Consider the following 22,748-nt stretch of genomic DNA (forward strand, 5'->3'; position numbering starts at 1 on the left):
CCCCCGCCCCCTACCACCGCTCTGCTCACCGCCCTGCTCACTACCCTTCCTGGAAAAGCTAATAACAGTGACACGGCTTGAGTGGCTACAGCTAACAGGAATTGAAAGGTAGAAACCCTCGGAGAAGTACACCATCAACTGGCTGGCTAGTTGACTGACTAACTGGCTTGCTGACTGGCTAGCACAGGGGTTCCCAAACATTTTATTAACTGTGGGACACACCTGGGGAGGTGTCCATTTCCCCGGGAACCACCAGAAAAACCTAACTTAGACCAAAGTAGTAAAAAAAACTTGATCCCAAACATTTATATTCTCATCAATATGTGGTAAGCTTTAATGGCAAATTTGAAGTAAATTACTAGAAAATAGCAATTTATTAATGGACAACAGATTTAGTTCCAAATAGTTCCAATTCATTGTATTAGCCCATAGCCATCATTGATAGGCCAAGAGTAATTATTGACATACACTAAACAAAAATATAAAACACAACATGTAATGTGTTTGTTTCAAGGGCTGAAATAAGATCCTAGAAATATTCCATATGCACAAAAAGCGTATTTCTCTGAAATTCTGTGCTCAAATTAGTTTACATCCCTGTTAGTGAGCATTTCTCCTTTGCCAAGATAATCCATCCACCTGACAGGTGGCATATCAATAAACTGATTAAAACAGCATGATCATTACACAGATGCACCTTGTGCTGGGGACACAAGGCCACACAACACAGATGTCTCAAGTTGACGGTTCGTGCAATCTGCAGGAATGACCACCAGAGCTGTTGCCAGAGAATTCAATGTTAATTTCTCTACCATATGCAGCAACATCGTTTCAGAGAATTTGTACATCCAACCGGCCTCACAACTGCAGACCACATGTCTGGCATCTTGTGGGTGAGCGGTTTGTTCACAACATTGGCATCAGCAGAGTGCCCCATGGTGGCGGTGGGGTTATAGTATGGGCAGGTATAAGCTACTGACAATGAACACAATTGCATTTTAAATCGACGGCAATATGAATGTTCAGAAAGGTCCATTGTGAGGCCCATTTCTTGGTATCTGTGGCCAACAGATGCATATCTGTATTCCCAGTCATGTGGAATCCATAGATTAGGGCCTCATGAATTTATTTAAATTGACTGATTTCCTCATATGAACTGTAAATCTTACATGTTGCGTTTATATTTTTTTTGTTCAGTATAGTATCATTATACATTAACATTCATAGACCTACAGAAATTATAGTTTTAGTATCAATATACATTATCATTGATAGGCCTATAGTAATTATTGATTTAGTATTAATATACATTATCATTGACAGGTCTATAGTAATGATTGATTTAGTATTAATATACATTATCATTGATAGGTCTATAGTAATGATTGATTTAGTATTAATATACATTATCATTGATAGGTCTATAGTAATTATTGGTTTAGTATTAATACACTCCCCGATCAAGAGTTTTAGAACACCGACTCAATTCCAGGGTTTTTCTCTATTTTCTACAGTGTAGAATAATAGCGAAGACATCAAAACTATGAAATAACATGTAGTAACCAAAAAAGTTTAAACAAGTCAAAATATATTATATATTTGAGATTCTTCAAATAGCCACCCTTTGCCTTGATGACAGCTCTGCACACTCTTGGCATTCTCTCAACCAGCTTCATCAAATCAATCAAATTTATAAAGCCCTTCGTACACCAGCTGATATCAAAGTGCTGTACAGAAACCCAGCCTAAAACCCCAAACAGCAAGCAATGCAGGTGTAGAAGCACGGTGGCTAGGAAAATCTCCATAGAAAAGGCCAGAACCTAGAAAGAAACCTAGAAAGGAACCAGGCTATGAGGGGTGGCCAGTTCTCTTCTGGCTGTGCCGTGTGGAGATTATAACAGAACATGGCCAAGATGTTCAAGTGTTCATAGATGACCAGCAGGGTCAAATAATAATAATCACAGTGGTTGTCGAGGGTGCAACAGGTCAGCACCTCAGGAGTAAAGAGAGAAAGAAAGAGATAATTAGAAACAGCATACTTAAATTCACACAGGACCACGGATAAGACAGGAGAAATACTCCAGATATAACAAACTGACCCTTGCCCCCCGACACATAAACTACTGCAGCATAAATACTGGAGGCTGAGACAGGAGGGGGTCGGGAGGCACTGTAGCCCCATCCGATGATACCCCCGGACAGGGCCAAACAGGAAGGATATAACCCCACCCACTGCCAAAGCACAGCCCCCACACCACTAGATGGATATCTTCAACCACCAACTTACCATCCTGAGACAAGGCCAAGTATAGCCCACAAAGATCTCCCCCACGGCATTACCCAAGGGGGGGGGCGCTAACCCAGACAGGAAGATCACGTCAGTGACTCAACCCACTCAAGTGACGCACCCCTCCTAGGGATGGCATGAAAGAGCACCAGTAAGCTAGTGACTCAGCCCCTGTAATAGGGTTAGAGGCAGAGAATCCCAGTGTAGAGAGGGGAACCGGCCAGGGTAGTATTCACCTAGAACGCATTTCAATTAACAGGTGTGCCTTCTTAAAAGCTTGTTTGTGGAATTTAATGTGTTTGAGCCAATCAGTTGTGTTGTGACAAGGTAGGGGGGTATTTGTTAAAAGACAATGTCCATATTATGGCAAGAACAGCTCAAATAAGCAAAGAGTAATGACAGTCCATCATTACTTTAAGACATGAAGGTCAGTCAATCTGGAAAATTTAAAGAACTTTGAAAGTTTCTTCAAGTGCAGTCGCAAAGACCATCAAGCACTATGATGAAACTGGCTCTCATGAGGACTGCCACAGGAATGGAAGACCCAGAGTTACCTCTGCTGCATAGGAAAAGTTCATTAGTTACCAGCCTCAGAAATTGCAGACCAAATAAATACTAGAGTTCAAGTAACATACACATCTCAAAATCAACTGTTCAGAGGAGACTGAAATCAGGCCTTCATGGTTGAATTGCTGCAAAGAAACCTCTACTAAAGGACACCAATAAGAAGAAGAGACTTCCTTGGGCCAAGAAACATGAGCAATGGACATTAGACCGGTGGAAATCTGTCCTTTGGTCTGATGAGTCCACATTGGAGATGTTTGGTTCCAACCGCTGTCTTTGTGAGACACAGAGTAGGTGAATGGATGATCTCTGCATGTGTGGTTCCCACCGTGAAGCATGGAGGAGGTGGTGTTATGGTGAGGGGGTGCTTTGCTGGTGACACGGTCTGTGATTTATTTTGAATTCAAGGCACACTTAACCAGCATGGCTACCAAAGCATTCTGCAGCAATACGCCATCCCATCTGGTTTGGGCTTAGTGGGACTATCATTTGTTTTTCAACAGGACAATGACCCATCACACCTCCAGGCTATGTAGGGGCTATGGAGGGCAGGGGAGAGCTTTGTATGCATCTCTGTGTGTGAAGTAAAGGTGGTCTAGGATATTTTTTAACAAAAATTTGGTAAAACTAATTTAAGTTGGCCTGCATTGAAGTCCCCGGCCACTAGGAGCACCGCTTCTGGGTGAGCATTTTCTTCTTTGCTTATGGCCTTATAGAGTTGGTTGAGAGCGGTCTTAGTGCCAGCTTCACTTTCTGGTGGTAAATAGATGGCTACAGATAATACAGATGAGAACTCTCTTGGTAGATATGATAAGCTGTAGACCACACTAAGGTACTCTACCTCAGGCGAGCAATACCTTGAGACTTCTTTAATATTAGACATCGCGCACGAGCTGTTATTGACAAAAATATACACACCCCCACCCATCATCTTACCAGAGGTAGCGTCTCTGTTCTGCCGGTGCATGGAAAATCCCGCCAGCTCTATATTGTCCGTTTCACCGACACGTGGCTGAACGAAGAAACATAAGATGTTGCAGTTTTTAATGTCCCGTTGGTAGGATAACCGTAATATTAGGTCATTTATTTCCCTAACGATTGCACATTAGCAAGAAGAATGGAAGGCATTTGGAGTTTATTCGCTCGCCTCCGGATTCTCAGAAGGATCCCTGATCTGCGTCCCCTTTCCCAGCGTTTTTTCTTCACCCAAAAAGGCGTGGATCTGTGCCTGTTCCTGTTAGAGCAGGATATCCTTCTCGTCGGACTTGTTAAAAGAAAAAGTTTCTTCCAGTCCGTGGTGAGTAATCATTTTTCTGATGTCCAAAAGTTCTATTCGGTCATAAGAGACGGAAGCAGCAAAAAAATGTGCACATTTGGTTGGGAGAATGTAAAACATCAGCTATGGTCTCGGCGCCATCTTTCATCTCTGCAGCAGAGGTTACTCTGGGTCTTCCTTTCCTGTGGCGATCCTCATGAGAGCCTGTTTCATCATAGAACTTGATTTTTGCGACTGAACTTGAATACATTTTCAAAGTTCTTGAAATTTTCCAAATTGACTGACCTTCATGTCTTCAAATCTTTCTAGGGCAGGCGTTCCGCTAGCGGAACCCCTCGACAACATTCCACTCAAAAGGCAGTGCGCGAAATTCAAAAATATTTTTTTGAAATATGTAACTTTCACACATTAATAAGTCCAATACAGCAAATGAAAGATAAACTTCTTGTTAATCTACCCATCGTGTCTGATTTCAAAAAGGCTTTACAGCGAAAGCACAACATATGATTATGTTAGGTCATAGCCAAAGATAGGAGTCACAAAAAGCAGAAATATAGATAAAATTAATTACTAACCTTTGACGATCTTTATCAGATGACACTCATAGGACATCATGTTACACAATACATGAATGTTTTGTTCGATAATATGCATATTTATATCCAAAAACCTCAGTTTACATTGGCGCGTTATGCGCAGTAATGTTTTGTTTCCAAAACATCCGGTGAGTTTTCAGAAATACTCATAATAAACATTGATAAAAGATACAAGTTTTATTCACAGAATTAAAGATAGACTTCTCCTTAATGCAACCGCGGTGTCAGATTTAAAAAAAAAACTGCGGAAAAAGCAGAATCTGAGAATGGCACTCAGAGCCCAATCCAGCCAAAGAAATATTCACCATGTTGGAGTCAACAGAACAGAAATAACATTATAAATATTCACTTACACCTTTGATGATCTTCATCAGAAGGCACTCCCAGGAATCCCAGTTCGACAATAAATGACTGATTTGTTCCATAAAGTCCATAATTTATGTCCAAATAGCCACTTGTTGTTTGCGTGTTCAGCCCAGTAATCCATCTTCATGAGGCGCGAGCACTTCGTCCAGACAAAAACTCGAAAAGTTCCGTTACAGGTCGTAGAAACATGTCAAGCGATGTATGGAATCAAACTTTAGGATGTTTAACATAAATCATCAATAAGGTTCCAACCGGAGAATTTCATTGTCTGAAGAAAAGCACTGGAATGAGAGCCAACTCTGTCGGGCGCGCGCGTCACAAGCCTGAGACACTCTGCCTGACCCAGGACTCATTCAGCTCCCATTCCCCCCACCTTTATAGCCGAAGGCTGAAACAAGTTTCTAAAGATGGTTGACATCTAGTGGAAGCCATAGGGAGTGTAACTTGACCCCATAGACACTGTGTATTCGGTAGGCCAAGCTTTGAAAAATCCAACCAGGAGGTTTGTAGTTTCTCAGGCTTTCGCCTGCCATGAGTTCTGTTATACTCACAGACATCATTCAAACAGTTTTAGAAACTTCAGAGTGTTTTATATCCAATACTAATAATAATATGCATATATTAGCATCTGGGACAGAGTAGGAGGCAGTTCACTCTGGGCACACTATTCATCCAAAAGTGAAAATGCTGCCCCCTATCCCAAAAAGGTTAAAGTAATGATGGACTGTCGTTTCTCTTTGGTTATTTGAGCTGTTCTTGCCATAATATGGACGTGGTCTTTTACCAAATAGGGCCACCTTCTGTATACCACCCCTACCTTGTCATAACACCACTGATTGGCTGAAACGCGTTGAGGAAAGAAATTCCACAAATTAACTTTTAACAAGGCATATCTGTTAATTGAAATGCATTCCAGGTGACTATCTCAAGAAGCTGGTTGCGAGAATGCCAAGTGTGTGCAAAGCTGTCATCAAGGCAAAGGGTGGCTACTTTCAAGAATCTCAAATATAAAATAGATTTTGATTTGTTTAACACTTTCTGGTTACCACATGATTCTATGTGTTACTTCATAGTTTTAATGTCTTCACTATTATTCTACATTGTAGAAAATAGTACAATTAAGAAAAACCCTGGAATGAGTAGGTGTGTCCAAACTTTTGACTGGTACTATCTATATATACAGTATATATCAAATCCCGCAACACACCTGGAACCTCGTTGTGGGTTTGGGAACCACTGGGCTAGCTGGCTGACTGACAGGCTGGCTGACTGACTGGCTGGCTGGCTGACTGACCTAGGCAGACATCTTGTATTGAGCTGGGGGAGGTGGAGTGGTACAGGTTGACATTGTGTTACTGAGCTGAGGACAGTCTCTTACCTTCTCATTTTGCAAAAGACCACACTCTATAAATAAAAGAATATGTTGAACATTTTAGGCAGGAAGATTGGAGCTTGAAATAAAGAAAATAGATTAGCGTCTCCATGCTGAATCACAAAGCTCACTACTAGATACGTTGACTAGATGGAAGGCAATACAACAAAGAGTTAACAGCACAACTTAAAACTGGCAGCTCACCACCAGTTACCTATCTGTCTGTCCATGCAACTACAGGCATGCAGTCGTAGTCTCTAAGATAGAGGTGCACAGCAGCATATTATTTTTTAGATATGAATTCAAAGGGAGATTACGGTATTATATCCGATTAATAGATCCTACTCCTTACCTTCAAAGTAGCCTCCATATATGGATTCCCCTCCTCTTCCATTGCCTGCAAGAAGATTAAACAGTCAGTTTCCAACACAGAACAGTAAGAATGTATGGAAATCACTAGGGCATCAGATAGATAGACATTTATAAACTACCGTTCAAAAGTTTGGTGTCACTTAAGAAATGTCTTCTTTTTTTTTAAAGGCAGATTTTTTTGTCCATTAAAATAACATCAAATTGATCAGAAATACAGTGTAGACATTGTTAATGTTGTAAATGACTATTGCAGCTGGAAACGGCAGATTTTTTCATGGAATATCTACATAGGCGTACAGATGCACATTATCAGCAACCATCACTCCTCCCAGTGAAGAGGTGACTCTGGGATGCTGGCCTTCTAGGCAGAGTTGCAAAGAAAAGCCATATCTCAGACTGGCCAATAAAAATAAAAGAATAAGATGGACAAAATAACAGACAGACAGACACTGGACAGAAGAACTTTGCCTAGAAGGCCAGCATCCCGGAGTCGCCTCTTCACTATTGACTGGTGCTTTGCGGGTACTATTTAATGAAATGTAATTTGAGGACTTGTGAGGCATCTATTTCTCAAACTAGACACTAATGTACTTGTCCTCTTGCTCAGTTGTGCACCGGGGTCTCCCACTCATCTTTCTATTCTGGTTAGAGCCAATTTGCGCTTTTCTGTGAAGGGAGTAGTACACCGTGTTGTACGAGATCTTCAGTTTCTTGTCAATTTCTCATATGGAATAGCCTTCATTTCTCAGATTAAGAGTAGACTGAAGAGTTTCAGAAGAAAGGTCTTCGTTTCTGGCCATTTTGGGCCTGTAATCGAACCCACACATGCTAATGCTCCAGATACTCAACTAGTCTAAAGGAGGCCAGATTTATTGCTTCTTTAATTAGAACAGTTTTTAGTTGTGCTAACATAATTGCAAAAGGGTCTTCTAATGATCAATTAGACTTTTAAAATGATAAACTTGGATTAGCTAACACAACGTGCCATGGAACACAGGAGTGGTGGTTGCTGATAATGGGCCTCTGTACTCCTGTGTAGATATTCCATTAAAAAAAATCAGCCGTTTCCAGCTACAATAGTCATTTACAACATTAACAATGTCTGCACTCTATTTCTGATCAATTTGATCTTATTTTAATGGACAAAAAAAACATGTTTTTCTTTCACACAAACACACTACTGGTCAACAATTTTACAACACCTACTCATTCAAGGGTTTTTCTTTATTTTCACAATTTTCTACATTGTAGAATAATAGTGAAGACATCAAAACAATGAAATAACACATAAGGAATCATGTGGTAACCAAAAAATGTGTTAAACAAATCAAAATATATTTTAGATTCTTCAAAGTAGCCACCCTTTGGCACCAATGAGAGCTTTGCACACTCTTGGCGTTATCTCAACCAGCTTCAAGAGGTAAGGGGTAGTCACCTGGAATGCATTTCAATTAACAGGTGTGCCTTCTTAAAAGTTCATTTGTGGAATTTCTTTCCTCCTTAATGCATTTGAGACAATCAGTTGTGCTGTGACAAGGTAGGGGGGTATTTGGTAAAAGACCAAGTCCATATTATGTCAAGAACAGCTCAAAAAAGCAAAGAGAAACGACAGTCCATCATTACTTTAAGACATGAAGGTCAGCCAATACAGAAAATTTCAAGAACTTTGAAAGTTACTTCAAGTGCAGTCGCAAAAACCATCAAGCCCTATGATGAAACTGTATCTCATGAGGACTGCCACAGGAAAGGACCTTGGCTGCAGAGGATAAGTTCATTACAGTTAACTGCACCTCAGCCCCTCAGATTGCAGCCCAAATAAATGCTTCACAGAGTTCAAGTAACAGACACATCTCAACATCAACTGTTCAGAAGAGACTGCGTTGATCAGGCCTTCATGGTCAAATTGCTGCAAAGAAACCACTACTTAAGAACACCAATAATAAGAAGAGACTTGCTTGGGCCAAGAAACACAAGCAATGGACATTAGACCGGTGGAAATATGTCCTTTGGTTTGATGAGTCCAAATGTGAGATTTTTGCTTCCAACTGCCGTATCTTTGTGAGACGCAGAGTAGGTGAATCCACCTTGAAGCAAGGAGAAAGTGTGATTGTGTGTGGGTGCTTTGCTGGTGGCGACACTGTCAGTGATTTATTTTGAATTCAAGGCAAACTTAACCAGCATGGCTACCAAAGCACTCTGCAGCGATACGCCATCCCGTCTGGTTTGGGCTCAACAGGACAATGACCCAAAACACACATCCATGCTGTGTAAGGGCTATTTGACCAAGAGTGATGAGTGCTGCATTAGATGACCTAGCCTCGACAATCACCCGACCTCAACCCAATTGAGATGGTTTGGGATGAGTTGGACCACAGAGTGAAGGAAAAGCAGCCAACAATTGCCCAGCATATGTGTGAACTGTTGGAAAAACATTCCTCATTCAGCTGGTTGAGAGAATGCCAAGAGTGTGCAAAGCTGTCATCAAGGCAAAGGGTGGCCACTTTGAAGAATCTCAAATATCAAATATAGTTTGTTTTGTTGAACACTTTGTTGGTTACTACATGATTCCATGTGTTATTTCATAGTTTTGATGTCTTCACTATTATTCTACAATGTAGAAAATAGTACAAATAAAGAAAAACCCTTGAATGAGTAGGTGTCCAAACTTTTGACTGGTACTGTATGTATATTACACAATATATTGTGTACGTTTACCCTATGAAGATGTAATATATTGTGTAGGTTTACCCTATGAAGATGTAATATATTGTGTAGGTTTACCCTATGAAGATGTAATATATTGTGCAGGTTACCCTATGAAGATGTAATATATTGTGTAGGTTTACCCTATGAAGATGTAATATATTGTGCAGGTTTACCCTATGAAGATGTAATATATTGTGTAGGTTTACCCTATGAAGATGTAATATATTGTGCAGGTTTACCCTCGGTGAAGTCTCCTCCCTGTATCATGAAGTTCTTTACAACTCTGTGAAATGTGGAGCCTTTAAAACACAGCTTTTTCCCTGTGCTTTTCCCAGTTCCTCTCTCACCTGTAAACACACAGTTACAGAATGAACTAAATGAATGTGTTTGAAGTTGTAATAGTCGTATGTACAGGATACACATGGTATACAACATCCAACCAAATGCTTCCTGCTGGTTCCTTCTCCACAATAAGACAAAATAAAATATAACCATAGGAACATAAAGTAAATGGCTCAGTAGAATAGAATAAATGTTTAAGCATAATACAGGAAGTCAATTTATACTCCAATATTCTATACTTCCAACACGTCTCATGTCCTTTTGGGGAAAGGAGGATTGGGGGGCAAGTTTCAATTGTGCAGTATTTGACAATGGGTGCTGTAGGTGTCCTGGAGGGCGGGCAGTTTGCCCCTGGTAATGCTTTGGGCAGACCGCACCACCCTCTGGAGTGCCTTGCGGTGGCGGACGGTGAAATTGCCGTACCAAGTGGTGATACAGCCCGATAGGATGCGCACAATGGTACATCTGTAAAAGTTTGTGAGGGTCTTAGGAGACAAGCCGAATTTCTTCAGCCTCCTGAGGTTGAAGAAGCGCTGTTGCGCCTTGTTCACCACACTGTGTGAGGGTGGTCCATTCCAGTTTGTCAGTGATGTGTACACCAAGGAACTTGAAGCTTTCCACCTTCTCCACTGCGGTCCAGTCAATGTAGATAGGGGGGTGCACCCTCTGCTGCTTCCTGAAGTCAACGATTATGTCCTTTGTTTTGTTAATGTTGAGTGAGGTTGTTTTCCAGGCGCCACACTACCAGAGCCCTCACCTCCTCCCTGTAGGCTGTTTCGTCATCATTGGTAATCAAGCCTACTACTGTTGTGTCGTCTGCAAACTTGATGATTGAGCTGGAGACGTGCTTGGCCACGCAGTCATGGGTGAACAGGAAGTACAGGAGGGGGCTGAGCACGCACCCTTGTGGGGCCCCAGTGTTGAGGATTAGCGGAGTGGAGCTGATGTTTCCTGCCTTCACCACCTGGGAAAACCCGTCAGAATGTCCAAGACCCAGTTGCACAGGGCGGGATTCAGACCCAGGGCTTCGATCTTAATGATGAGCTTGGAGGGTACTATGGTGTTAAATGCTGAGCTGTAGTCAATAAACAGTATTCTTGTACTGACGTTGCATCAAAAGGCAACTTGGAACTCGGTTGTGAGTGTTGCAATCAAGGGCAGTCAGTTTTTACACACTACGCGCTTCAGCACTCAGCGGTCCGAGCTTGTGTGGCCTACCACTTCGCAGCTGAGCCGTTGTTGCTCCTAGACGCTTTCACTTCACAATAACAGCACTTTAAGTTGACCGGGGCAACTCTAGCAGGGCAGATATTTAAACTGACTTGTTGGAAAGGTGACATCCTATGACGGTGCCACGTTGAAAGTCACTGAGCTCTTCAGTAAGGCCATTCTACTGCTAATGTTTGTCTATGGAGATTGAATTGCTGTATGCTCAATTGTATACACCGGTCAGCAACGGGTGTGGCTGAAATAGCCGAATCCACTCATTCTGAAGGGGTGTCCACATACTAGCGTAGCTTGTCTACAGTTTTGTTGGTGTATCAAGTCAGTCAGATGTTTCTATAGGCAGTCATTTCTGTAGGCCTAATGGGAGATTGGATGCGCAGCACGTGTGTAAAGGGAGCGGCCGGATTGAGACGTGACATTTACTCCTGAGGTGCTGACTTGCAGCACCCTCAACAACTACTGTGATTATCATTATTTGACCATGCTGGTCATTTATGAACATCTTGGCCATGTTCTGTTATAATCTCCACCCGGCACAGCCAGAAGAGGACTGGCCACCCCTCATAGCCTGGTTCCTCTCTAGGTTTCTTCTTAGGTTTTGGCCTTTCTAGGGAGTTTTTCCTAGCCACCGTGCTTCTACACCTGCATTGCTTGATGATTGGGGGTTTAGGCTGGTTTTCTGTACAGCACTTTGAGATATCAGCTGATGTACGAAGGGCTATATAAAAAAATATATATAAAAAAAGAGAATGCAGGGAGAAGAACTGTGACCACTGGCTAGGTCACTTTTTTGTTGGAGTCTCTAATGCACATAACACATGGAAGGAACACTCAAATCTACGAGAATTAACAGTTGTCTTCGAGAGAAGAGAGATGGATTGGGATGTGAGGGGATGTCGATCCCCCTTCCTAAATATCACTCATATTTAGGAAGGGGGAATGGCAAATACAATGTAAGTAATTGAATTTATGTACCCCTAATTGCACCGAATACATCTGTTTATCCTACAGCTATTGTAAACAGTAATCATGAGCCTATAAACCAAAGTTACACTGTTAGCGCAGAGGCAGTGTGCAATAGTAGGAAGACCACATTATGCAGCTCACCCTGCACTATCAGCTCCACTTGTGTGTAGAAGATAGTTGTTAGGTTAGACTACTCGTTGGTTATTACTGCATGGTCGGAACTAGAAGCACAAGCATTTCGCTACACTCGCATTAACATCTGCTAACCATGTGTATGTGACCATTAACATCTGCTAACCATGTGTATGTGACAAATAAAATTTGAATACAATGAGTAAGTCTTCCTCTGATATGTTTCCCAGTAAAGCATTAAAAACAATCAAGTAACCCAGAAAAGTGCTAAAAAAATAGCACATATTAACATATGTAGCCTAAGAAACAAGGTCCATGAAGTCAATAACTTGCTTGTAACAGATGACATTCCTATTCTGACTATCTCTGAAACTCACTTAGATAATACCTTGATGATACAGTGGTAGCAATACATGGTTATAACATCTACAGAAAATACAAATGCCAACGTGGGCGGTGTTGCTGTTTATATTCAGAACCACATTCCTGTAAAGCTTAGAGACGATCTAACATTAAATACTGTTGAAGTAATATGGCTACAGGTTCATCTGCCTCACCTAAAGCCCATTCTGGTGGGAAGCTGTTATAGACCACCAAGTGCTAACAGTCAGTATCTGGATAATGTGTGAGAAATGCTTGATAATGTATGTGATATCAACAGAGAAGTATATTTTCTGGGTGATTTAAATATTGACTGGTAATCATCAAGCTGCCCACTCAGGAAAAAACTTTGAGCTGTAACCAGTGACTCCAACCTGGATCATGTTGTCAGTCAACCTACCAGGGTAGTTACAAACAGCACAGGAATTAAATCAACATGTATTGGTCACATATTTACTAATGTTGCAGATATTTGCTACAAAGCAATAACCAAATACATAGGATGTAGTGATCACAATATAAATAGCCATATCTAGGAAAACCAAAGTTCCAAAGGCTGGGCCTGATATAGTGTGTAAGAGGTCATACAATACGTTTTGTAGTGATTCCTATGTTGATGATGTAAAGAATATTTGCTGGTCTGTGGCGTGTAATGAGGAGCAACCAGACGCTGCACTTGACACATTTATGAAATTCCTTATTCCAGTTACTAATAAGCATGCACCCATTAAGAAAATGACTGTAAAAACTGTTAAATGCCCTTGGATTGATGAGGAATTGAAAAATTGTACGGTTGCGAAGGATGAGGCAAAAGGTATGGCAATTAAGTCTGGCAGCTCAACTCATTAGCAAACGTACTGAAAATTATGAAATCACGTGACTAAACTAATTAAAAGGAAACTACACTCTGAAACAAAGATAAATTATGTAAAGAATGATAATAAAAAGCTTTGTGGCACCTTAAATGAAATTTTGGGGAAAAAAGCTAACTCGGCTCCTTCATTCATTGAATCAGAAGGCAAGATAAGCAAACTTAGGGATGACATGCCAGCAACAAACACTGACACTGTACATCGGACCAAATTATGAAAGACACAAATTGTACTTTTGAATTCCGTAAAGTCAGTGTGGAAGAGGTGAAAATTGTATTGTCTATCAACAATGACAAGCCACCGAGGTCTGACAACCTGGATAGAAAATTACTGAGGATAATAGCAGACGATATTGCTACATCTTCAATTTAAGCCGACTATGGAGCGTGTGCCCTCAGGCCTGGAGGGAAGCTAGTCATTCCGCTACCCAAGAATAGTAAGCCCCCTTTACTGGCTCAAATAGCTGACCAATCAGCCGGTTACCAAACTTCTAGAAAAAATTGTGTTTGACCAGATGATGATATTTCACAGTAAACAAATTGACAACAGAATTTCAGCATGCTTATAGGGAAGGACACTTAACAAGCACAGCACTTACACAAATGACTGATGATTGGCTGAGAGAAATTGATGACAAAATGATTGTGGGTGCGGTCTTGCTAGACTTCCGTGCAGTTTTTGTCTGCTGCTGGAAAAACTTGTGTGTTATGGCTTTTCACCCCCTGCTATAATGTGGATAAAGAGGTACTTTTCTAACAGAACACAGAGGGTTCTTTAACGGCAGCCTCACTAATATAATCCACTTAGTATCAGGAATTCCCCAGGGTAGGTGTTTAGGCCCCTTGCTTTCTCAATTTTTACTAACGACATGCCACTGACTGTGTCTATGTATGCAGATGACTCAACAATATCCACGTCAGCTACTACAGCGACTGAAATGACTGCAACACTCAACAAAGAGCTGCAGTTAGTTTCAGAGTGGGTGGCAAGGAATAAGTCAGTCATAAATATTTATAAAACTAAAAGCATTGTATTTGGAACAAAACACTCACTAAACCCTAAACCTCAACTAAATCTTGTAATAAATAATGTGGAAATTGAGATGACTAAACTGCTTGGAGTAACCCTAGATTGCAAACTCATGGTCAAAAGATATTGATGCAGTAGTAGCGAAGATGTGGAGAAGTCTGTCTATAATAAAGCGCTACTCTGCCTTCTTAACAACACTATCAACAAGGCAGGTCCTACAGGCCCTAGTTTTGTTGCACCTGGACTACTGTTCAGTCGTGTGGTCAGGTGACAAAAAAAGGACGTAGGAAAATTAAAATTGGCTCAAAACAGGGCAGCACGGCTGGCCCTTGGATGTACAGAGAGCTAATATTAATAATATGCATGTCAATCTCTCCTGGTTCAAAGTGGAGGAGAGATGGACTTCATCACTACTTGTATTTGTGAGAAGTATTGACATGTTGAATGCACTGAGCTGTCCGTCTAAACTACTGGCACACAGCTCAGATACCCATGTATGCCCCACAAGACATATCTTCACAGTCCAAGTCCAGAACAAAATATGTGAGGGGCTCAGTACTACATAGAGCCATTACTCCATGGAACTCTATTCCACATCAGGTAACTGATGCAAGCAGTAAAATTAGATTTTAAAAAACAGATTAAAAAAAAAAAACACCTTATGGAACAGCGGGGACTGTGAAGCAACACAAACATTGGCAGACACATACATACACATGGATTTAGTACTGTAGATGTGTGGTAGTGGTGGAGTAGGGGCCTGAGGGCACAGTGTGTTGTAGATATGTGGTAGTGGTGGAGTAGGGGCCTGAGGGCACACAGTGTGTTGTAGATATGTGGTAGTGGTGGAGTAGGGGCCTGAGGGCACAGTGTGTTGTAGATATGTGGTAGTGGTGGAGTAGGGGCCTGAAGGCACACAGTGTGTTGTAGATATGTGGTAGTGGTGGAGTAGGGGCCTGAGGGCACACAGTGTGTTGTAGATATGTGGTAGTGGTGGAGTAGGGGCCTGAGGGCACACAGTGTGTTGTAGATATGTGGTAGTGGTGGAGTAGGGGCCTGAGGGCACACAGTGTGTTGTAGATATGTGGTAGTGGTGGAGTAGGGGCCTGAGGGCACACAGTGTGTTGTAGATGTGGTAGTGGTGGAGTAGGGGCCTGAGGGCACACAGTGTGTTGTAGATATGAGGTAGTGGTGGAGTAGGGGCCTGAGGGCACACAGTGTGTTGTAGATGTGTGTTAGTGGTGGAGTAGGGGCCTGAGGGCACACAGTGTGTTGTAGATATGAGGTAGTGGTGGAGTAGGGGCCTGAGGGCACACAGTGTGTTGTAGATATATGGTAGTGGTGGACTAGGGGCCTGAGGGCACACAGTGTGTTGTAGATATGAGGTAGTGGTGGAGTAGGGGCCTGAAGGCACACAGTGTGTTGTAGATATGAGGTAGTGGTGGAGTAGGGGCCTGAGGGCACACAGTGTGTTGTAGATATGTGGTAGTGGTGGAGTAGGGGCCTGAAGGCACACAGTGTGTTGTAGATATGAGGTAGTGGTGGAGTAGGGGCCTGAGGGCACAGTGTGTTGTAGATATGTGGTAGTGGTGGAGTAGGGGCCTGAGGGCACACAGTGTGTTGTAGATATGTGGTAGTGGTGGAGTAGGGGCCTGAGGGCACACAGTGTGTTGTAGATATGTGGTAGTGGTGGAGTAGGGGCCTGAGGGCACACAGTGTGTTGTAGATATGTGGTAGTGGTGGAGTAGGGGCCTGAGGGCACACAGTGTGTTGTAGATATGAGGTAGTGGTGGAGTAGGGGCCTGAAGGCACACAGTGTGCTGTAGATATGAGGTAGTGGTGGAGTAGGGGCCTGAGGGCACACAGTGTGTTGTAGATATGAGGTAGTGGTGGAGTAGGGGCCTGAGGGCACACAGTGTGTTGTAGATATATGGTAGTGGTGGAGTAGGGGCCTGAGGGCACACAGTGTGTTGTAGATATGTGGTAGTGGTGGAGTAGGGGCCTGAGGACACACAGTGTGTTGTAGATATGTGGTAGTGGTGGAGTAGGGGCCTGAAGGCACACAGTGTGTTGTAGATATATGGTAGTGGTGGAGTAGGGGCCTGAAGGCACACAGTGTCTTGTAGATATGTGGTAGTGGTGGAGTAGGGGCCTGAGGGCACACAGTGTGTTGTAGATATGTGGTAGTGGTGGAGTAGGGGCCTGAGGGCACACAGTGTGTTGTAGATATGTGGTAGTGGTGGAGTAGGGGCCTGAGGGCACACAGTGTGTTGTAGATATGTGGTAGTGGCGGAGTAGGGGCCTGAGGGCACACAGTGTGTTGTAGATATGTGGTAGTGGTGGAGTAGGGGCCTGAGGGCACACAGTGTGTTGTAGATATGTGGTAGTGGTGGAGTAGGGGCCTGAAGGCACACATTGTGTTGTAGATATGTGGTAGTGGTGGAGTAGGGGCCTGAGGGCACAGTGTGTTGTAGATATGTGGTAGTGGTGGAGTAGGGGCCTGAGGGCACACAGTGTGTTGTAGATATGAGGTAGTGGTGGAGTAGGGGCCTGAGGGCACACAGTGTGTTGTAGATATGAGGTAGTGGTGGAGTAGGGGCCTGAGGGCACAGTGTGTTGTAGATATGTGGTAGTGGTGGAGTAGGGACCTGAGGGCACACAGTGTGTTGTAGATATGTGGTAGTGGTGGAGTAGGGGCCTGAGGGCACACAGTGTGTTGTAGATATGAGGTAGTGGTGGAGTAGGGGCCTGAGGGCACACAGTGTGTTGTAGATATATGGTAGTGGTGGAGTAGGGGCCTGAGGGCACACAGTGTGTTGTAGATATGTGGTAGTGGTGGAGTAGGGGCCTGAGGACACACAGTGTGTTGTAGATATGTGGTAGTGGTGGAGTAGGGGCCTGAAGGCACACAGTGTGTTGTAGATATGTGGTAGTGGTGGACTAGGGGCCTGAGGGCACACAGTGTGTTGTAGATATGTGGTAGTGGTGGAGTAGGGGCCTGAGGGCACACAGTGTGTTGTAGATATGTGGTAGTGGTGGAGTAGGGGCCTGAGGGCACACAGTGTGTTGTAGATATGTGGTAGTGGTGGAGTAGGGGCCTGAAGGCACACAGTGTGTTGTAGATATGAGGTAGTGGTGGAGTAGGGGCCTGAGGGCACACAGTGTGTTGTAGATATGAGGTAGTGGTGGAGTAGGGGCCTGAGGGCACACAGTGTGTTGTAGATATGAGGTAGTGGTGGAGTAGGGGCCTGAGGGCACACAGTGTGTTGTAGATATGAGGTAGTGGTGGAGTAGGGGCCTGAGGGCACACAGTGTGTTGTAGATATGAGGTAGTGGTGGAGTAGGGGCCTGAAGGCACACAGTGTGTTGTAGATATGTGGTAGTGGTGGAGTAGGGGCCTGAGGGCACACAGTGTGTTGTAGATATGTGGTAGTGGTGGAGTAGGGGCCTGAGGGCACACAGTGTGTTGTAGATATGTGGTAGTGGTGGAGTAGGGGCCTGAGGGCACACAGTGTGTTGTAGATATGTGGTAGTGGTGGAGTAGGGGCCTGAGGGCACACAGTGTGTTGTAGATATGTGAATGTATTGTAATGTTTTAAAATGGTATAAACTGCCTTCATTTTGCTGGACCCCAGGAAGAGTAGCTGCTGCCTTGGCAGGAACTAATGGGTATTCATAATAAATACAACACAAATACACAGGCAAAGACAGACCGACATGGAGACAACCGAGACCGGCTACATCACCCTCGCCCCCTTCCTCCCCTATCACCTCCTCCCACACATGTCCCCGTCAGCATGCTTTTTCTCTCTGGAAGCCTGTCCCGGTGTCTCTTATTGGGATTTAAAGGAAACCGAAACCCCTGTAAACACCACTTGAACTGGAGAGAAATGTGTGAGCGTCGGGAAACTGTCCAAAAGCACAACCCTCCCTTTATATATGAGCAGAGGAGAAGGGGTCTAATTTCCCATCCTAACACCTCCCACAGCTTGCCAGAGAGACAGAGACCCACTGTGCTTCAAAATCCTGTCTCCAGCCACCAGGCAACCTGTTATTATCTGTACAGTCATCAGGTTTATGAAACTCTCTCATGTGGTTTAACTTGCTCATTAACACCATCTGAAGGCAGTCATAAACCAGCCTATAGTACACTTACAACCACTCCAACAGTCCAGAATGTATCGCATACTGAGGGCGGGAGGTAGGCTAGTGGTTAGAGCATTGAACCATTAACAGAAAAGTCACAAATATGTCTGTGCCCTTGAGCAAGGCACTTAACTCTAATTTGCTCCAGGGGAGCCGTACTTTTATGGCTGACCCTGTAAAACAACACATTTCCGGTGTATGTGTAAAAAAAAAAAACATTACAAATATATATTATTTTACATTTAACACACAGTGCATTCGTAAAGGATTCAGAACCCTTGACTTTTTACACATTGTTACATTACAGCCTTATTTTATTTGTTTTATTTTTTATTTCACCTTTATTTAACCAGGTAGGCTAGTTGAAAACAAGTTCTCATTTACAACTGCGACCTGGCCAAGATAAAGCATAGCAGTGTGAACAGACAACACAGAGTTACACATGGAGTAAACAATTAACAAGTCAATAATAACACAGTAGAAGAAAAAAGAAAAAAAAGAGTATATATACATTGTGTGCAAAAGGCATGAGGAGGTAGGCGAATAATTACAATTTAGCAGATTAACACTGGAGTGATAAATGATCAGATGGACATGTACAGGTAGAGATACTGGTGTGCAAAAGAGCAGAAAAGTAAATAAATATAACCAGTATGGGGATGAGGTAGGTAAATTGGGTGGGCTATTTACCGATTAGACTATGTACAGCTGCAGCAATCGGTTAGCTGCTCAGAGGGCAGATGTTTGAAGTTGGTGAGGGAGATAAAAGTCTCCAACTTCAGCGATTTTTGCAATTCGTTTCAGTCACAGGCAGCAGAGAACTGGAAGGAAAGGCGGCCAAATGAGGTGTTGGCTTTAGGGATGATCAGTGAGATACACCTGCTAGAGCGCGTGCTACGGGTGGGTGTTGCCATCGTGACCAGTGAACTGAGATAAGGCGGAGCTTTACCTAGCATGGACTTGTAGATGACCTGGAGCCAGTGGGTCTGGCGACGAATATGTAGCGAGGGCCAGCCGACTAGAGCATACAGGTCGCAGTGGTGGGTGTTATAAGGTGCTTTAGTAACAAAACGGATGGCACTGTGATAAACTGCATCCAGTTTGCTGAGTAGAGTATTGGAAGCTATTTTGTAGATGACATCGCCGAAGTCGAGGATCAGTAGGATAGTCAGTTTTACGAGGGTAAGTTTGGCGGCGTGAGTGAAGGAGGCTTTGTTGCGGAATAGAAAGCCGACTCTAGATTTGATTTTAGATTGGAGATGTTTGATATGAGTCTGGAAGGAGAGTTTGCAGTCTAGCCAGACACCTAGGTACTTATAGATGTCCACATATTCAAGGTTGGAACCATCCAGGGTGGTGATGCTAGTCGGGCGTGTGGGTGCAGGCAGCGAACGGTTGAAAAGCATGCATTTGGTTTTACTAGCGTTTAAGAGCAGTTGGAGGCCACGGAAGAAGTGTTGTGTGGCGTTGAAGCTCGTTTGGAGGTTAGATAGCACAGTGTCCAAGGAAGGGCCGGAAGTATACAGAATGGTGTCGTCTGCGTAGAGGTGGATCAGGGAATCGCCCGCAGCAAGAGCAACATCATTGATATATACAGAGAAAAGAGTCGGCCCGAGAATTGAACCCTGTGGCACCCCCATAGAGACTGCCAGACGACCGGACAACATGCCCTCCGATTTGACACACTGAACTCTGTCTGCAAAGTAGTTGGTGAACCAGGCAAGGCAGTCATTAGATAAACCGAGGCTACTGAGTCTGCCGATAAGAATATGGTGATTGACAGAGTCGAAAGCCTTGGCAAGGTCGATGATGACGGCTGCACAGTACTGTCTTTTATCGATGGCGGTTATGATATCGTTTAGTACCTTGAGCGTGGCTGAGGTGCACCCGTGACCGGCTCGGAAACCAGATCGCACAGCGGAGAAGATACTGTGGGATTCGAGATGGTCAGTGATCTATTTGTTAACTTGGCTTTCAAAGACCTTAGATAGGCAGGGCAGGATGGATATAGGTCTGTAACAGTTTGGGTCCAGGGTGTCTCCCCCTTTGAAGAGGGGGATGACTGCGGCAGCTTTCCAATCCTTGGGGATCTCAGACGATATGAAAGAGAGGTTGAACAGGCTGGTAATAGGGGTTGCGACAATGGCGGGAGATAATTTCAGAAATAGAGGGTCCAGATTGTCAAGCCCAGCTGATTTGTACGGGTCCAGGTTTTGCAGCTCTTTCAGAACATCTGCTATCTGGATTTAGGTAAAGGAGAACCTGGAGAGGCTTGGGCGAGTAGCTGCGCGGGGCGGGGGGGGCGGAGCTGTTGGCCGAGGTTGGAGTAGCCAGGAGGAAGGCATGGCATAATTCTAGAATGCATTTTTTTTTTAAATCCTCATCAATCTACACACAATAGCTTAATGATAAGTGAAAACAGGTATTTAGAAATGTTTGCAAATATATAATTTCAAAAGGTATTCAGACCCTTTGCTATGAGACTCAAAATTGAGCTCAGGTGCATCCTGTTTCCATTGTTCATCCTTGAGATATTTCTACAACTTGGAGTCCACCTGTGATAAATTAATACATTCAATTGATTGGACATGATTTGGAAAGGCACACACCTGCATATATAATGTGTTATTAATATTGCTGCACAGCTATTTTCAGGTCTCTCCAGAGATGCTCGATCAGGTTGAAGTCCGGACTCTGGCTGGGAAAAGTATTGGTGGTTCCAAACTTCTTCCATTTAAGATTGATGGAGGCCACTGTGTTCTTGGGGATCTTCAATGCTGCAGATATTTTTGGTACCCTTCACCAGATCTGTGCCTCGACACAATCCTGTCTCGGAGCTCTACAGACAATTCATTCAAACATAATGGCTTGGTTTATGCTCTGACATGCATGGTCAACTGTGGGACCTTAAAGACAGGTGTGCCTTTCTAAATAATGTCCAATCAATTGAATTTACCACAGGTCGACTCCAATCAAGTTGTAGAATCGCACATAAGTTTGAAAAAAAATAGACATGATTTTTTGGCCATATCGCCCAGCTCTAAGCCAGACTTAATCGCCCAACATCAATGCCGACCTCAATAATGCTCGTGGTTGAATGGAAGCAAGTCCCCACAGTAATGTTCCAACATCTAGTGGAAAGCCTTTCCAGAATAGTAGAGGTTGTTTTAGCAGCAAAGGGGGTACCAACTCCATATTAATGCCTGTGTTTTTGGAATGAGAAAAGCAGGTGTCCACATACTTAGTGTACATTCCTTGCCAAATCCCGACAGCTTTATCACAAATTCAAAATGGATGATTAAAATAGGGAAATATGTTTCCGGGTTCAGCATGTGAATGGAGAAGAAGCTGAGAAGCAGAAGACCTGTAACGTTGCAAACGTGAATGGTAATGATGCCGACTCCAGTCCAACCGTTAAGAGTCTCATGCGGTCACACGCCCCACTGATCTTCAGAACCTCCATACGGTTCTTGTCTTGGAAACTACAGCTACTAGCCACTCAGCTCCAAACTGCCATCGATGCTGCTCTGGCTCCCTTCTCCACCGTCCTGGATGGTGTCTGAGCCGCTGCGGATGAACAAGGCCTGCCGAATTGATGTCTTTGAACATGACCTGTGTGACAACAGCTACCGCACAGTAGCCCTTGAGAAAACAGTCACCCGTCTGAGCTCCGAAAACCAAAATCTGATTGACAAGACCGATGACCTGGAATCCCAATCTCGCCATTTTGTTGGTATCCCAGAGAAATGTGAAGGGGGGACTAGGTTAAATTCATGTCAGAATTCTTTGTGGAGGTGCTGGGTCTGGCCATCATTCCACCACCCGCGAAGCTGGATAGAGCCCACCACATTGGCCCCTCCCCAGCGGGCGGAGACCACAACTCCAAGCCTAGAGTGTTTATCGTCCGTTTTCACTGTGACAAGGAGCGCATCCTCCAGAGAGCAGAGACCAACTTCTGCGGTCGCAAGGTGTTCATCTTTCCTGACCTTAGCTTGAGTGTCGCCAAGAAAAGATCTACATTTCTCGATGTGAAACACGACCTTCATGAGGAAAAAAAAAAGAGGTGAAATTCTCACTCCGCTTGTCTCCACATTGAACATGCCGGGGGGAAGCT

The 22,748-nt window shown here is 43.6% G+C and overlaps 1 protein-coding gene across 7 annotated transcripts in view; it reads right to left on the reverse strand.

The window, feature by feature from the left end:
• nktr (natural killer cell triggering receptor) overlaps positions 1-22,748 on the reverse strand; it is a 103,507-nt gene that overhangs the window by 56,010 nt on the left and 24,749 nt on the right. For 6 of the 7 annotated variants that reach the window (XR_006079007.1, XM_042298666.1, XM_042298665.1 and 3 more), the window contains exons 4-5: positions 9,779-9,886; positions 6,814-6,858 (exon numbers count right to left, since the gene is read on the reverse strand). Coding sequence is in view for 5 of the 7 variants with exons in the window: in XM_042298666.1 (XP_042154600.1) it covers positions 6,814-6,858; positions 9,779-9,886 (153 nt within the window). In the remaining 2 variants the exon portion in view is untranslated. Of the gene's footprint in view, positions 1-6,467; positions 6,494-6,813; positions 6,859-9,778; positions 9,887-22,748 lie in introns of those variants that run through there. The other variant, XM_042298667.1, reaches the window with a different exon arrangement.

The sequence above is a fragment of the Oncorhynchus tshawytscha genome, linkage group LG16, assembly GCF_018296145.1.
Source record: "Oncorhynchus tshawytscha isolate Ot180627B linkage group LG16, Otsh_v2.0, whole genome shotgun sequence".
Lineage (NCBI taxonomy): Eukaryota > Metazoa > Chordata > Actinopteri > Salmoniformes > Salmonidae > Oncorhynchus > Oncorhynchus tshawytscha.